Source organism: Ursus americanus, chromosome 12, assembly GCF_024610735.1.
Source record: "Ursus americanus isolate L20-20 chromosome 12, mUrsAme1.1.p, whole genome shotgun sequence".
In the NCBI taxonomy this organism is placed as follows: domain Eukaryota; kingdom Metazoa; phylum Chordata; class Mammalia; order Carnivora; family Ursidae; genus Ursus; species Ursus americanus.
Window position 1 is genome coordinate 4650219 of NC_142138.1, and position 18114 is coordinate 4668332.

The following is an 18114-nucleotide window of genomic DNA, read 5'->3' on the forward strand; positions in this document are numbered from 1 at the left end:
GATGTCTGAGCTAGAATTTAAAACAACGATAGTAAAGATACTAGCTGGTCTTGAAAAAAGCGTAGAAGACGCTAGAGAATCCCTTACTGGAGAAATAAAAGAACTAAAATATAGTCAGGCTGAAATTAAAAATGCTATTACCAAGTTGCAGTCCCAAATGGAGGCTATAAAAATGAGACTGAATGAGGCAGAAGAGCAAGTCAATGATAATGAAGATAAGATGAAGGAAAATAAGGAAGCTGAAAAGAAGAGAGAACGAAAACTACTGGATCATGAAGGGAAACTTAGAGAATTCAGCAATTCCATGAAGTGAAATAATATCCAGATAATAGGGGTCCCAGAAGATGAGGAGTGGGAGAGAGGGGCAGAAGGTTTATTTGAACAAATTATAGCTGAGAACGTCCCTACTCTGGGGAAGGAAACAGACATTCAAGTTCAGGAGGCACAGAGAAACACCCCCCCCCCAAATCAATAAAAATAGGTCAACACCTCAACATAATAGTGAAGTTTGTAAATTTCAAAAATGAAGAGAAAATCCTGAAAGCAGTTCGGGACAAGAGGTCCTTAACCTATAAGGGTAGACACATAAGGCTGGCAGCAGACCTGCCCACAGAGACCTGGCAGGCCAGAAAGGACTGTCATGATATTATCTTCAATGTGCTAAGTGGGAAAAATATGCAGCCGAGAATACTTTATCCAGTAAGGCTGTCAATCAGAATAGGAGAGATAAAGAGTTTCCAGGACAAACAAAAACTAAAGGAATTTGTAAACACTAAACCAGCACTGCAAGAAATATTAAAGGGGATCCTTTGAGCAGAGAGAGAGCACAAAAGTAACAAAGACCAGAAAGGAATAGAGACAATCTACAGGAACATTGACTTTACAGGTAATACAGCGGCACTAAATTCATATCTTTCAATAATTACTCTGAATGTAAATGGACTAAACGCTCTGATCAAAAGACATAGGATATCAGAATGGATTAAAAAAACAAGATCCACTGATATGCTGCTTACAAGAGACTCATTTTAGACCCAAAGATACCTCCAGATTGAAAGTGAGAGGGTGAAGAACCATTTATCATGCCAATGGACCTCAAAAGAAAGCCGGAGTAGCCATCCTTATATCAGACAAACTAGATTTTAAACCAAAGACTGTAATAAGAGATGGAGAAGGACACTAAATCATAATAAAGGGTCTCTCCAACAAGAAGATCTAACAATTGTAAATCTTTATGCCCTTAACTTCGGAGCAGCCAAATATATAAACCAATTAATAACAAAATTAAAGAAACTACTTGCTAATAATACAATAATAGTAGGAGATTTTAACACCCCACTCACAGCAATGGGGAGATCATCTAAGCAGAAGATCAACAATGAAACAAGGGCTTTGAATGACACACTGGACCAGATGGACTTCATAGATATATTCAGAGCATTTCATCCTAAAGCAGCAGAATACACATTCTTCTCAAGTGCACATGGAACATTCTCCAGAATCGATCACATACTGGGTCACAAATGAAGTCTCAACCGGTACAAAAAGGTTGAGATTATACCATGCATATTTTTAGACTACAGTACTTTTTTTTTTTTTTTAAAGATTTTATTTATTTATGTGACAGAGAGACAGCCAGGGAGAGAGGGAACACAGCATGGGAGTGGGAGAGGAAGAAGCAGGCTCCCAGAGGAGGAGCCCGATGTGAGACTCGATCCCGGAATGCCAGGATCATGCCCTGAGCCGAAGGCAGAAACTTAATGACTGCGCCACCCAGGCGCCCTAGACTACAGTGCTTTAAAACTTGAAGTCAACCACAAGAAAAAATATGGAAGGACCACAAATACGTGGAGATTAAAGAGCATCCTATTAAAGAATGAATGGGTCAACCAAGAAATTAAAGAAGAATTTTTTAAAAATACATGGAAGCAAATGAAAATGAAAACACGACAGTTCAGAACCTTTGGGATGCAGCAAAGGTGGTCCTAAGAGGAGAGTATAGCAATACAGGCCTTCCTAAAGAAGCAAGAAAAGTCTCAAACACACAACCTAAGCTTACACCTAAAGGACCTGGAAAAAGAACAGCAAATAAAGTCTAATCCAGAAGGAGAAGAGACATAATAAAGATTAGAATAGAAATCAATGATATAGAGTTAAAAAAAAAAACTGGTAGGACAGATCAACTAAACTGGGAGCTGTTTCTTTGGAAGAATTAATAAAATCAATAAACCCCTGGCCAGACTTACCAAAAAAGAAAAGAGAAAGGACCCAAATAAATCAAATCATGAATGAAAGAGGAGAGATCACAACGAACACCAAAGAAATACAAACAATTATAAGACAATATTATGTATGCCAACAAGTTAGGCAATCTGTAAGAGATGGATCCATTCATAGAAACATATAAACTACCAAAACTGAACCAGGAAGAAGTAGAAAACCTGAACAAACCCATAACCAGCAAAGAAATTGAATCAGTAATCAAAAATCTCCCAACAAACAAGAGTCCAGGTCTAGATAGCCTTCCAGTGGAATTTTACCAAACATTTAAAGAAGAATAATACCTATTCTTCTGAAACTGTTCCAGAAAATTGAAATGGAAGGAAAACTTCCAAACTCCTTCTGTGAGGCCAGCATTACCTTGATCCCAAAACCAGACAAAGACCCTACCAAAAAGGAGAATTACAGACCAATATTCCTGGTGAATGTGCATGTAAAAATTCTCACCAAGATACTAGCTAATAGGATCCAGCAGTACATTAGAAGAATTATTCACCACGAACAAGTGGGATTTATTCCTGGGCTGCAAGGGTGGTTCGACAATCACAAATCAATGTGATACATTACATAAATAAAAGAAAGGACAAGAACCATATGATCCTCTCAGTAGATGCAGAAAGGCATTTGACAAGATACAGCATCCTTTCTTGATAAAAACTCTCTGTCACATAGGGATAGAGGGAACATACCTCAATATCAGAAAAGCCATATACAGAAAACCCACAGCAAATATCACCTCAAGGGGGAAAAACTGAGAGCTTTCCCCCTAAGACAGGTCAGGAACATGACTGGGATGTCCACTCTCACCACTATTGTTCAACATAGTACTGGAAGTCCCAGCCTTGGCAGTCAGACAGCAGAAAGAAAAAAAAAGGCATCCATATCAGTAAAGAAGAAGTCAAACTTTCACTCTTTGCAGACAACATGATAATCTATTTAGAAAACCCAAAAGACTCTCCACCAGAAAATTGCTAGAACTGATACAGGAATTCAGCAAAGTCACAGGATATAAAATCAGTGCACAGAGGTCAGTTGCATTTCTATACACTAATAATGAAGCAGAAGAAAGAGAAATCAAGGAACCGATCCCGTTTACAGTTTCACCAAAAACTGTAAGATACCTAGGAATAAACCTAACCAAAGAAGCAAAAGGATCTGTACTCTGACAACTATAGAACACCACTGAAAGAAATTGAGGAAGATATAAAGAAATGGAAAAATGTTCCGTGCTCACGGATTGGAAGAAGAAATACTGTGAAAATGTCTGTGCTACCTGAAGGAATCTACACATTCAATGCAATCCCTACCAAAATACCATCAGCATTTTCCCAGAGCTGGAACAATCCTAAAATTTGTATGGAACCAGAAAAGACCCCGATTAGCCAAAGTAATGTTGAAAAAGAAAACCAAAGCTTGGAGGCATTGTAATTCTGGACTTCAGGCTCTATTACAAAGCTGTAATCATCAAGACACTATGGTACTGGCACAAAAACAGACACATAGATAAATGAAACAGAATAGAGAACCCAGAAGTGGACCTCAACTCTGTGGTCAACTAATCTTCAACAAAGCAGGAAAGAATATCCAATGGAAAAGAGACAGTCTCTTCAATAAATGGTGTTGGGAAAATTGGACAGCCACATGCAGAAGAATGAAACTGGACCATTTCCTTATACCATACACAAAAACAGACTAAAAATGGATGAAAGACCTGTAAATCTGAGACAGGAATCCATCAAAATCCTATAGGAGAACCCAGGCAGCAACCTCTTTGACCTCGGCTGCAGTAACTTCTTGCTAGACACGTCTCCAAAGGCAAGAGAAACAGGTAAAAATGAACTATTGGGACTTTATCAAGATAAAATCTTTTGTACAGCAAGAGAAACAGTCAATAAAACTAAAAGGCAACCTACGTAATGGGAGAAGATATTTGCAAATGTCATATCAGATATAGGGCTAGTATCCAAAATCTATAAAGAACTTCTTAAAGTCAACACTCAAAAAATCCAGTCAAGAAATAGGCAGAAGACATGAACAGACATTTCTGTCAAGAAGACATCCAGATGGCCGACACATGAAAAAAATGCTCCGCATCACTCGGCATCAGGGAAATACAAATCAAAACTGCAATGAGATACCACCTCACACCAGTCAGAATGGCTCAAATTAACAAGTCAGGAAATGACCGATGTTGGCAAGGATGCGGAGGAAGGGGAACCCTCTTGCGCTCTTGGTAGGAATGCAAGCTGGTACAGCCACTCTGGAAAACAGTAGGCAGTTCCTCAAAAAGTTATAAATAGAACTACCTTATGACCCAGCAATTGCACTACTAGGTATTTATCCAAAGGATACGAACATAGCGATTAGAAGGGGCACATGCACCCCAATGTTTATAGCAGCAGTGTCCACAATAGCCAAACTATGGAAAGTGCCCAGATGTCCATCGACAGATGAATAAAGAAGATGTCATATTTATATACAATGGAATATTACTCAGCCATCAAGGAGAATGAAATCTTGCCACTTGCAGTGACGTGGATGGAACCAGGGGGTATTATGCTAAGTGCAATAAGTCAGTCAGGGAAAGACAAATACCATATGATTTTACTCATGTGGAATTTAAGAAACAAAACAGATGAACAGAGGTGAAGGGAAGGAAAAATAAGATGAAAATAGAGAGGGAGGCAAACCATAAGAGACGCTGAACTGTAGGAAACAAACTGAGGGTTGCTGGAGGGGAGGTTGGTGGGGGGGATGGGGTAAGTGGGTGGTGGGCATTAAGGAGGGCATGTGATGTGATGAGCACTGGGTGTTATATGCAAATGATGAATCACTAAATTCTACCTCTGAAACTAATAATACACTACATGTTAACTAAATTGAATTTAAATGAAGAATTTTTTAAAAAAAGTTTAGGAGTGTGTAGTGTTTAAAATGCACCTCACCTGTTTCCTCCTCCTCCTTGTATGTGTTGGGTATTGTATTGTCATTCTGGCGTTGCGTGTGTCTGTATGTGTGTCTCCATCAATGTAAAGATGCACTGTTAGACAAAATATGTTAGGATTCCTTTCCTTCCACTCCCTCTTCCCTCCCCCTGCCTCTCTCCCCCACACACCACATACCTGTGTGCACATATAGTTAGATATGTGTTTACACACGCGGTGCTAGGTAGTTTCACATAAGCACTTTCACTACATAACTGGCCGTTAGGCAGTTTTGGGGTAAAAACTAAGGTCTCCCAAAATAAATGAAGGACATTCATTAAAAAGGGCATAATGAAGCAAAAAAAAAAACAAATAACGAAATTAAAAGGCTATTGCAAAATACAAAGTATTTTAATAAATTCAAAATGTAGAGTGTAGATTCATGGCAATACAGCACAAATACCTGCCTTTATGTTGTTGCTTGTACCTAAGCATTGTCCTCAGAGACTTTTGGTCATAGCATTAGGTATGTTGGCTTTGCTTGTCAATTCATCCTCTTGCTTGGCATCGCACTTTTTCTTTTTTCACCAAAATTCCATCCTTCATTAAGAGAAGTATCAGTTTCTACATATGAGGATATGTATTTATTTTTTTAAGATTGATTGATTGATTTGAAAGAGAGCGAGCATGAGCAGGAGGGGCAGAAGGAGAAAGAGGATCCCAAGCAGACTCCAGGCCAAGTGCAGAGCCCGATGTGGGCCCAATATCACAACCTGAGCCGAAACCAAGAGTCGGACACTTAACTGACTGGGCCACCCAGGTGCCCCACGAGGATACGTATTTATAACTGAGCTTCGTATTGCGTTGTGAAAGCCTTCCATGCTGTTGGTTGTCCTTGGCATATTGTCACGTGTCCGTTTATAGAGATTCCAAATTTCTATGGGAAATGTGGGTTCAAAACTCTGAGCTACTGTATAGACTGTTACGAAGGCTAAGATTTATATGAAGAATGGGAGTACTGCATCATTGGAGAAATGAAACCAAACTGTCAAATGAAATTCTCAACCAGCTATTGTTTTCCTTTACAGCAAAATTGCCTTATGGCCAATTAGTTATGCAGTAAAAATGTTTGTGGCAAAAATGCTTATGGTGAAAATATCACACATACACACACACCCCTAAACACACACTGGAAATCAGAATTGCTACCTGGTGGCAAAGGAAAGAAGGCCAAGTCCTAGATAGGCAGCTAGAAACTTAACTGGTGTAATTTATTGTTTGGCATGACTATGCAGTTAGGTCCCCAAGAGGCTTCTGAGCCAGACACCTGTTCTGCTGTCCTGAGGGTCCAGGTCCATGAAGAGGCAGGTTCACACCTTCAATAAATACTCTCTGAGCATCTGCTTAGTCCATTTGGGTCCTAAGGTCAAGTAAGAGGATCCTGAGATAAATCAAATTCTCTCTGACTTGAAATTCCCAGTGCAGAGAAGTCTTTAGAAAACAGCAGTGTCCATACAGTAAGTTTATGCACTCGGGAGGGCCAATAGCAGCACAGACGAAAGGAAACCCTAGGTGGTCTGGAGGAATCAAAGACTTCCCAGAGGAGAGACAGATGATGTGGGAACTGAAATTGGAAGGAATGATAGGAGTTTGCCAGGCGTGCCTGGCAGGTGAAGAAGCTACAGACAGGGAACAGCGTAAACAGGCCTGAGGCAGCACGTTCAAGGGAGAGAGCAGCAAACACTTCTAGGCCCTCCAAGGAGTGGGGGGAGATAGACAAGGCCAGAAGAGAGGAGGGCCTTGACTATCGTGTTTTGTTTGTTTTAAAGATTTATTTATTTATTTTAGAGAGACAGAGACAGTACATGAGTGGGGGGAGGGACAGAGGGAGAGGAGAAGCAGACTTTCTGGTCCCCATGCGGGGCTCGATCTGACGACCTGAGCCGAAACCAAGAGTTGGACACTTAACCCACTGAACCACCCAGGTGCCCCTTGACTATGTTTGGATTTGACTTAAGGGTCATCTTTCCTCTGTCCGATGTCAGGTTCCCCAAATGCAGCATCAGCAAACCAGGATCACAGAGTGTATCCTCAGGCGTATCTTCCCGACTAACCTGGACCTGGAAGGGAAGTGTCACTTTTCTTGCTTTTATTTGCAGGCCACCGCACAAATGGAAGAGCGTCTTGCAGAATTCATTTCCTCCAACACTCCAGACAGTGTGCTGCCCTTGGCAGATGGAACCTTGAGCTTTATTCATCATCAGGTGATTGAGATGGCCCGAGACTGCCTGGATAAATCTCAGAATCGTCTCATTACATCACACTACTTCTATGAACTTCAAGAGAATTTAGAGAAACTTCTACAAGATGTGAGTGTCCTTGTGGTGGAACTTTGGTACATCCTCCATGAGGTAGTAGATTATTTATTCCAAGCTAAGATAACGGCATTGATGGTGTTTCCAGTCTTCTCAGCCAGCTCATCACCTCCTTGCTTGTATGCAGGACTCCCCACCCGCAGGGGTGGTGCTGATGGACTTCGGTTCCCCCTCAGTCCCCTGCATTACTAAGAGAAGCGTGTTTGGTATCAAAAGAACTCAGTTCTTTGGGCTTTTTTTCTGATCCCACTCACTCTGCCTGAGGTTGCAACATTGGTAGTATTCATAAATATTAGACTACATTTGTAACCCAGAGCCTAGAAGTGGCCCCAGTGACTGTGGTGGGTTCTATTCTGGTGGAAATACTGGGGTAAGCAGAGCCTTCAGACTGGTTCTGCTCAGCCCAGGGAAAACCGACTGGGGCTTGTACTATGGGTTTATCTGTTTGCTGACATTGTATTGATGTGGTGACAAGTTTGCTAGTGGGGATTTATGTGTTTTGAGACCTGATCCCCCCAGTGTGAAAAAGACTTCTTGGGAGGCTAGAGATAAAGTTACCCAGAGATGGTCAAGACCGCAGTATACAATAAGTTGGGTTTTTTTTTTTAAGGTTTTATTTATTTATTTGAGAGCGTGCCTGCACACTCGAGTGGTGGGGAAGGAGCAGAGGGAGAGGGAGCGGGAAAGAATCCCAAGCAGACTCTGTGCTGAGTGCGAGCCCAACGCAGGACTCAATCCCAGGACCCCAAGATCATGACCTGAGCCAAATCCAAGAGTCAGATACTCAACCAACTGAGCCACCCAGGCGCCCCATACAGTGAGTTCTCAACCACCCCTTCCTGCTCCAGGGTTTGCTTTCCTGTTAGACTCTACAGTGAGATGGTCTGTTGCCTTCCTCCCTCAAATCACGGTTGCCCCATATTATACCATTAGTACAGTGGGGAGGACGTGTGCCCCTTCACATACTAGAGTATTTCCTAATCCAGACCCCTGTTACCTCCGGACGCATGACCTTGCTCTGGTGTCGAACCAACTGAGCTGAGAACCCAGGGCTAATGATCAAACAGGACTTCAGTGTGTTAGTCTAGAAATTAGGAGTGGGAAGTTGTTTGTTTTGTTTTTAATTAGGAAACAGTTGAATCTAGAGAAAAGATGGCTAAAGATGACCATGATTATTGCTGTCAAATATTGGAAGATTTCTCATACATAATAGGTAGCAGATTGTTCCCTGTCCTCTAAAAGGCCTGTTCACCCAGTGGATAAGAGTTACAGTGAGGCAAGTTTTGATTTAATAGATGAAAAAGTGCTTCCTTCTACAAAAATGTTTTTTTTTTCTGATTTCAAGAGTAATACTTAAATTCAAACGTTGTAGAAATATGATTTTAGCAGACTAAATTCTCATGCAGATCCCTGGCAGCTCTTTGTTTCTGTTCAAGAGTAACTTTCTAGGGGCGCCTGGGTGGCTCAGTCATTAAGCGTCTGCCTTCAGCTCAGAGCATGGTCCCAGAGTCCTGGGATCGAGCCCCACATTGGGCTCCCTGCTCCGCTGGGAGCCTGCTTCTTCCTCTCCCACTCCCCCTGCTTGTGTTCCCTCTCTCACTGGCTGTCTCTCTCTCAAATAAATAAATAAAATCTTAAAAAAAAAAAAAAAGTAACTTTCTAACAGTGGATAGGAATCCAGGATTGTGGCATCAGATAAAGGATCAAGGTGGAGTGACTTCCCAGGTTGCTTGTATATCTAAGATTGATCCTCTGAAATGCTAAAGTCAGACCCTTGCCCAAAACCTTCAGGCATTTTCCCAGACTCATGGCCCCCTGGGAGTGGGTTGTTTGGTGCAGCAAGAGCACTGAATATGGAGCCAGTGTGTTCATCTGTTCCCTAATTTGCTAGGCCCTGGGGATGTAGAAAAAAGCTCATTGCAGGTTCCAGCTCAAGGAATTTGCTGTTGAGTGGGGTTATAGACCCGTCAACAAGTGAAAAGAACACCTATCATCTATTGAAGTGTACTGTGTGCCAGGCGCCACCTTGAGCCCTCTATGTGAATTATCTCACTTTTATGTATTATAGTGGTTATGATTGATGAGTACTGAATGGCAGAGGTCTGTTCTGAGCACAGTTCTGCAAGGAGAGTTCGGGAAAAGTTGAGTCTTGACCAGTAGGTAGGAATTCAGCAGACCTAGGAAAAAATTTTTTGTTATTCTTTTCTCCTTTTTTTATTTTCCATGAAATTTATTGTTTCTGCATTAAAAATTTTTTTGAGGGGAAGTATTTTCTTTTTTAACCACATAATGCCCAGGGTAGACCACCACCATAAGTCATTAACATGTGAATTTTGAATAAATAAAAGCTACAAAACCCAAGTTATATACAAATATCTAAGGCAATAATATTTACAGACCTGTGTACAACAAAGCAAGTGTAAACAGTAAATGTAGCAAGAGAGTAATCAAAGGATACCCAGGAACAACCACTTATGGTCAGTCTGCCCACCAGGAGCTGGCACTAGCCAGAGAGGGGTATGGAGGAACTAGGTGCATTCCAGGAATTGCAGATGAAGTAGTTTGGTATGACCAGGTGAAGGATCCCTGCAGGGAAAAGTTGGTAGATGAATTCGAAGAGTTAGAACGGGAGGGGTAGGGGAGGGGCAAAGGCTGAAGTGTTGTGAGGAACAGATCTTAGCATGAAGGCAGTGGGGAAATTATTGAATGTTTTTAATTTGGAAAATGGCGTGGTAAGATTTACATTGAAAATATCATTATCATTTATGGGGCACTCAGTGCATACTGGACAATACATGATCTCATTTAATTTATCTAATGTAATCTTCACAACAATACTGTAAGGTACTCCTATTCTCTAAATCTACAGATGAGGAAACCAAAGCTTTAAAAGAGGCTAGGTGAGCCCAACGTAACTCATTTCTTAGTAGCAGAGCTAGAACCCAAACCCAGGTTTGTCTTATTCCAGAGCCTAAGATCATATTTCAAACACTTCATCAACAAACAGTGACGGCAGCTGTGTAAGAGAGACCATGCTAGTCTCAGTGCGCAAGGGAAGAAAAAGAGACATGGTCTCTCTGTTCACAAGGCTCTACAGTGTAGCTGTAGAAACAGACAACTAGTTACGAAACAACATGTGGTGCCATGTGGTATGAGCAAACAGAACATAGAAAAGGGAGCAGTTACTTCCTGTTCTTGTGTGTTTGGTGGGGGGTGGGGTACAGGCAGAGGACTTAGAAGAGGGTTCACAGAGTTGATACTTGGGCTAAGTCTTAAAAGAATAAATGAGTTTCACCAAGTTCCCAGCCTCTTTCTTCATTTCATAACCAATTTTTTTTAAACGGTCCTCATTTGTTATTTTCCTTTCCTAACAACCTGTTCACTGCTCGGTCTTCTGCCTTCAACTTTCCCTTCCCACCATTCCTCTAAAATTGTTTCAGGCAGAAGTCACCAAGGAATGAACCAACCAATTGCCAAAGAGATCCTATGGCCTCTTTCCATCCTCATCTGTCTTCACAACTCCACAGAGCTCTACACCATGAATACCTCTCCTGGACCTTCTTCCCTGCTGGGCGTCATGACACTGTTCTCTCCAGCCTTACAGTCTTGCTGCCTCCTCACAAGTTCCTTCTCTGCCCATCTCTTAAATGCTGGTGTTCATGTTGCTTTAGGGGGCATCTGGCTGGCTCAGTCGGAAGAGCACATGAGTCTTGATCCCAGGGTCATAAGTTCGAGCCCCATGTTGGATGTAGAGATCACCAAAAAAAAAAAAAAAAAGAAAGAAAGAAAGAAAGAAAGAAAGAAAGAAACTTTAAAAAAAATTAATAAAAGTATTAAATGCTGGTGTTCTGCGGGGTACCACCCTGTGCGTCGGTTCTCCTCCTCCTCCTTTCTTCATGCTCTCCCTGACAGCTTCATCCTTCCGTGTCTTCCGTTGTCGTCCATATACTGAGCAGGCCCACCTGGCTGCGTCCCGTCCCTCCCTGTTCTCCTCAGCTCCAGATCAGTGTTGCTAGCTGCTTCAAAAAGACGCCTCCACTTTTTGACTTCTGATTGGTTACTATTCTTCCATTGCAAATAATAGAGAGCGAACTTGGATTAGTTTAAGCAGGAAGGGGAAACTAATTACAAAGGGCGGGTCTTCGAGAATTGAAGATAGGAATGCAACCGGGCCCTAAGGGACCAAAACCAGAAACCAGCAGCTGTGGGAAGCTCAGGAAGTGGTTATTCTCCTCTCATGCCGTTTTTCTCCGTGCTGCTTTTCCTCTGTGTCTTTCCGTCCGTTCTTAAATTCATAGGAGAGTCATCCACACTGGTCAGCTGCTGGAGGTGGGATGGAAGGGGCAGCCAGCCACACAATACACATGTAGCTAGTAGACCTCAGAGCAGTTTCCATGAAAAAGAGAAAGGCTCCTGGGCTGGGTAGATACCCAAGAAAGTATCTGGTATAGGTACCTGAAACTGCACGTCCAAAACAGAACTTCTCCACCTGCCCTAACCTGAACCACTTATCTTCTTATATTTCTTATTTCATTTGTGGGTTCACCGAAATTCCCCTAAAATTGTAGTTGCATTTCCCTTCTCTTCTTGCTTCTTCCAGCCCCAGGTCTACTCAGTCACCTACCTCGGAAATGGCCCCAGGCTGTCTGTTTCTCTCCATCCTTCTTGCCAGGGCTTATGCCTTTTCATGCGCATTACCGCAGTAGCCCCTTAGTGGATTGTCCTGCTTTTCGGCTCGCACTCTTCAGTGCGCCATCCACACTACCGCCAGCATGATCTTTCTAAAATACCTATCGGGTCACCTCCCTCCTGCTTTGAAGTCTTTCTATTCCTGACATTCTGTCCGGTTTGGGAAGTGAATGGTGAAAGCTCCCTTGAGAGTTGCCCCTGGAGCTGGGATCTGGATGGGGAAACAGGTAAAGCCACGCGTCTCTGCGGCATTCCCTGGTGTCATGGTGTCCCGAAGCTCCCTTTCACAGTGTTCTCACTGGCTTTCTCTAACGTCTTCATTTTGCAGAAGTCTCTGTACCACCCAGCTGTTTGTCCCCAGAGCCAGCTCTGCACAGCCCCGTCCTGCATTAGCCCAACCACGCTGTGCCAGTGGATCACTTAGCCAACCTTTGTCTTCTCTACAGGCTCATGAGCGCTCAGAAAGTTCGGAAGTGGCTTTTGTGATGCAGCTGGTGAAGAAGCTGATGATTGTCATCGCACGCCCAGCTCGGCTCCTGGAATGCCTGGTGAGTGGCCTCCCGAGAAGGTTGAGAGGAGGTGGGGCGTGTAGGGGAGGTATCCCGCTAACAGCAAAACTGTGGTCGTCCTTATTTAAATACGATCTGCCAGCTTGGGGGCCCGGATGAGTTCCTGTGAGGAAAGTGGCTGCTCCTGAGCGGTATTAGCCTGGCCCCCTCACACCGAGCAGGCCCCAGGTGAGTGGCGGTCCGGGCGGTCAGGAGCACGGGCCAGTTCCGTCGGCATAAGTCGAGTCCTTCACTTCATCATGCGGCAGCACTGTACTGAGCACTTCCTTCATGGCAGACGCTGGGGACACCGACACGAGCAACGCAGAGTCCCTGGTCCTCAGGTGCTCCCTCTGTAGTGCAGTTAGTCTTTTAGCGTCTCAGGTAGGAGGCGTGGAGACATGGAAAGAACAGTTATGATACTGCGGGCAGTGTGGCAACTGCGGTAAGTCCAAGGCTTGACGAGAACAAGTCAGTGCCTCTCTGTGGGCTTTGATTTCCTCACTGAGGTCGTAGAACCCTGGTGTTAGTAGGGTTTAGCCCAGAGTGTGGCACTTAGTGGGTGCTCAGTAGATGGAACCCTCATTCTTACGTGCTCCGGGCAGACAAGGACTGCTGTGCTGTCCGCATGGCTCTCCGGCTCCTGGCACCTAGGAGGCGCTCGTAAATCTCTGAAGGCAGGCGTGCACGTATGTGCGCGATTGTGTGTGTGTGTGTGTGTGTGTGTGTGTGTGTGTGTGAGAGAGTGTGTGTGTGACCGTGCCATTGGGCTGGCAGGTGGCTTTGGACCCGGTCAATGGGCTGAGCTATCTTGAAACCAAAAGCTCTGCTTCTTATTGTCAGGAAGACAGCATATGCTTAGGATGTCCAGTCTGGAGCTGACCTGGAAGACGGCTTTGTCCCCATTTATATGATCCCTGAATCATGATGTTTCTGGGTATTTGGGGAAAAGGGTGTCCCATCACAAAGAAAAAGTCCTGTTCATCGTCCTCGGGGTATGTGCTGTAAAAACCAAAGAGGCCTTCACTTGTAGCCCTCACCACTGACTGCCTCTCTCCCCTGGTGCAGGAGTTTGACCCTGAAGAGTTCTACCATCTGTTAGAAGCAGCCGAGGGCCATGCCAAAGAGGGACAAGGGATTAAATGTGACATTCCCCGCTACATCGTTAGTCAACTGGGCCTCACACGGGATCCCCTAGAGGGTGAGCATGCTGCCTGGTGGCTGCAAACACGCCCCACAGCCCACAAGCTCTAACTGCAGGGAAGCCACTGGAAGAAGAGCCTTAGATTGGACATGGACACGGCGCAGCAGCAGGGGCCTCAAGGCTGTCAGAAGAACCCCGTGCCCTCTGTCATAGTGCAGCCCCTCCTTCAGATTTGTTCACGTCTGCCTGATATAACCCAGCCCGGATTGCCATGAGCCCAGCTGGGCTGGATTTAGACCCTAATGTCAAAAGAGGTCAATGACAAAAGACCACAATTACGTTTTCAAAAATGGTCACCTCCTCTGCATGCTTACCTCCCCTTCTGCCACCTTACCGGCCCTCCTGTGACTTTGGTGTAGTCCTGACCCCGGGCTTCAGCAGATCTCTCCGTACTTCCGGGCTTCACACTGCACCCCTGCAGGAACCCTGTGCTTCTAAGTCCCTGGTCTCTATTCATCCACCTTCCCTGCTTCCCAACCCCACTGGCGAAACAGGATAGGGACCAATAGCTCAACCTTGGGCTCTGTTTTCCAGGAATTGTCCTAAATTTGAGGGAAGATTTTTAAAATTTGCCAGGCCTTGTGAATGGCACTGGGCTTCTAGAAATAGGAGTGGCAATATTATTTGGCAAACAAGTCCAAAAGCTGTAACTGCTCTGAGGACAGAGCCGCGGGACTGGATTTGCACCGCAGGCAGATGCTGGGATTATGATTGCCTACCTTGCATGCACCTGTCGTGTGCTGTGAGTGGATTGCTGAGGTACCTGACATTGCTGTGCACACCTTTCTCTTGTGCCCTTACTTTGTTTCTAGAAATGGCCCAGTTGAGCAGCTATGACAGTCCCGACACTCCAGAGACAGATGATTCAGTGGAGGTAAAGACCTCGAGCTTCTGCCCCAATCCTGGAGGCTGGGACCTCTGAAGCAAAGGGCTACGAGTCCTCTCTGAGAGGATGTCTGAGGGTGGAACGGAGGAGCGGGTGGTTGCACCCGCTGTGTCCGAAGTCACTCAGCTCCTGCATCAGGAAGAATGGGTGGGGGCTGCAACAGGGCTAAGAGCCGAGCTGTTGCCGGGGCTCTTGCTTCCCCAAGCACGTGGGCTCTGAGAAGCATGTTTGCCTCCTGCCTTTGCTCTTGTCTTCCAGGGTCGTGGGGCATCTCTGACATCTAAAAAGACACCGTCTGAAGAGGACTTCGAAACTATTAAGCTCATCAGCAATGGCGCCTATGGGTAAAGGCAGGGGTGAGGGTGTGGCCAGGCCTGGAGCTAAGTCAGGCCTTGGGCTCTTCCTTCTAGAAGTGTATGATACCCAGTCCTCTGGGCAGCAGCTGCGTCAGGATAGACCCTCTCCCTCCCTAAAGCCTCCTGGAGAGACAGGAGTTCAGTTTCCTCTGACATCTGAGCAGTATTCCTTTCCCAGACAAGGTCCCCATTCCTCTTGGTAGCACTTGTCTTTTTGCTGAGCTCTGGGGAAGGGTTCAACTGTGTCCTCAAGACTTAGTGTATTGGGAAATTGCAGATGTCTGTGGGCAGGAGGCCCAGATTCTTCTCATCGATAAGCACACCCCTGTTCCTTTGGTCTGTGCATTTGTAAGGTGGGATGGGAGGCAGTTTGGACACCCCAGCTCTGGGTGGTGGGGAGCACAGCCCAGGTGCTGAGGGCCCACGGGAGATGGGATGGGCTGTGTCTCCAGGGCTGTATTCCTGGTGCGGCATAAATCCACCCGGCAGCGCTTTGCCATGAAGAAGGTCAACAAGCAGAACCTGATCCTTCGGAACCAGATCCAGCAGGCCTTCGTGGAGCGGGACATACTGACTTTCGCCGAGAACCCCTTTGTGGTCAGCATGTTCTGCTCCTTCGAGACCAAGCGCCACCTGTGCATGGTGATGGAGTATGTTGAAGGTACTGGGGGAAAGGTGGCCTGGCATGGAGGCCAAGGCACAGTGTGAAGCTTGGCCCTGAGCTGCGACCAACAGCTTTGTATAGGGGTGACGTTTCAGGGCCCAGCTTCCCAATCTCTCTTTGGCACTGGTTTCTGCCTTAGGATCTCAGAGGCCATTTGGCCATGGTGGGCACAAGGCTCCATGTCCCTCACAGGGAGAGGCTTCTGGAGTAGTACCTGCATGAGGCTGCCCATATCAGGTGCAAAGACAGGCGTTCTGGGACAAGATGTATCAGCCCAACAGCTGTAGAATCCTGTACCCCAAAGCCTGGATGGTCTCTGCTGCTGGCGCCAGGCAGGAACAAAGGAGGTAGCAGAGCCACACAAGCCCAGAGATGCATGCTGGGAGGACTGCATCTGGCCCCTCAGAAAAAAAGGAATGCCATTGCCCTGACTGATGGCTTGTGAAGGGGACACCCCTTGAGACCACACAAAATGCTCTGGGGATGGAGTCGAAGAGCATCACGGGGTCTCCCTGGGGAGAGACGGCAGCTTTCCCAGTGACCTTCACTCTTCCTTTTGCACTGCTGGGTACAGCTTCCAAAGATATTTGGCCTAAGTGTTGAAGTTGAAACTGAACAAAACTCTCCTTTTAATTCAGAGAGTACATGCTGGGAGTTTACAATGTCATCTTATTCAAAAACCAAAGAATAGCCAGCAGGAAGGACATAAGTGGAAAAATGCTAAAGTCTCAGTCAGATATATTTATAATATACAGGATTCCCACCCTGTAATAACTTTACCCCTGCAGGTCCCTTCACAGACATGGAGGCCTGGGTTCCTACCCTTTCTGGCCTGAACATTGGCCTTGACAGCCACTGGCAGATTCCCTTCTGTCTACACCTCTCCATACTCTGTCCCCTGTACCAGCGGCAGAAGAGCTAGATTTCTGGTCTCTAGTGCCAGGGGACTCCCTGAGGCCTCAGACACTATAAGCCTGAGACCATCCTGAGTAGTAGCGGACGGGACCCTTCCTTCATAGTGTCCTGGGCTTGTTACAGGAGGAGACTGTGCCACTCTGCTGAAGAACATCGGGGCCCTGCCTGTGGACATGGTGCGTCTGTACTTTGCGGAGACTGTGCTGGCCCTGGAATACTTACACAACTACGGCATCGTGCACCGTGACCTCAAGCCCGACAAGTACGCCCACTCTCTGGGTCCCTGGTCCAAGTTCTCCCTCTTGGGTTTCTAAATAAGTGGAGGCAGACACAGCGTGTTTAAGTCTATCCCAAAATGGCTGCTAGAAAACAGTGCTCGTGTGCGTGTCTGTCTAGGCCTAATACTCTAGCCCCTGACCACCCCAGGTGCAAAGTCCGTTGCCAGCGAGTCTGGCAGGGGCTTTGTAAGGCCACAGTGACATGTAAGAGCCACTGAGGAGCTCAGCTAAAGAACCCAAGCAGGAGGGAGTCAGGAGCATCTAGTAGACGGCTGCTCCGACGTTTACTGACATCTCTGGGCCAACACTGTAATCTGGGCTGTAAGACAGTCCCTGACCTCAGCACTTCAGTGTGGGAAACAGAAATAGCTGCGTATAGGCTACTTCTTGGAAGGCATTAGTCAGATGGGAAAGGTGAGAGGAGCTTTCTAAAGCCAGGAAGCAGGATTTGCAAAAGGTACACAGGTATGAGAGCGTGGGCCCAGGAACTCGGAATAGTAGATGACGTGGAGACGGGGTCGTGAACTGGTCTGCGCAGTAAGAGAGAAGGCTGGAGAGACAGGGATCAGATGATCAACCGTCTCTTTGTTAGGTTCGGGTTTTATTTTGAAGGGTGCTAGCGAGTCTTCAAAGGGCCTGTTAGCCAGAGGTACGATAGAGTGACACGCTCAGATTTTGACTTAGGTTTAGAGAGATCACTCTGCCAGTGGAAAGACGGTGAGGCTGTTGCAGGAGACCAGGCCAAACCAACCACGCCTGCAGGATGCAGAAGAGAGGGGATACCGTTAGGAAGACGAAAGGAAACCAAAAGGTGGGGGTGGGCGTGGGAGAGGAAAAGGGAGGAGGAGTCTGGGACATCATCCAGATTTCCAGTTCAGGACTAGTGCATGGGGACAAGCCTCTGTCATGGAAAGTGGCTTTGACGCTAGACAGACCAGAGTTCAAATGACCACTTGTTAACTCTGTGAGCTTGAATCTGTTAATTAAACCTCAGA

The 18114-nt window shown here is 45.6% G+C and overlaps 1 protein-coding gene across 7 annotated transcripts in view; it reads left to right on the forward strand.

The window, feature by feature from the left end:
• MAST2 (microtubule associated serine/threonine kinase 2) overlaps window positions 1-18114 on the forward strand; it is a 204516-nt gene that overhangs the window by 177965 nt on the left and 8437 nt on the right. For all 7 annotated transcript variants that reach the window (XM_087865856.1, XM_045799660.2, XM_045799663.2 and 4 more), the window contains 7 exons: window positions 7364-7573; window positions 12715-12816; window positions 13885-14017; window positions 14833-14894; window positions 15165-15250; window positions 15715-15923; window positions 16965-17103. In XM_087865856.1, the coding sequence (XP_087721982.1) occupies window positions 7364-7573; window positions 12715-12816; window positions 13885-14017; window positions 14833-14894; window positions 15165-15250; window positions 15715-15923; window positions 16965-17103 (941 nt within the window). The remainder of the gene's footprint in view (window positions 1-7363; window positions 7574-12714; window positions 12817-13884; window positions 14018-14832; window positions 14895-15164; window positions 15251-15714; window positions 15924-16964; window positions 17104-18114) is intronic.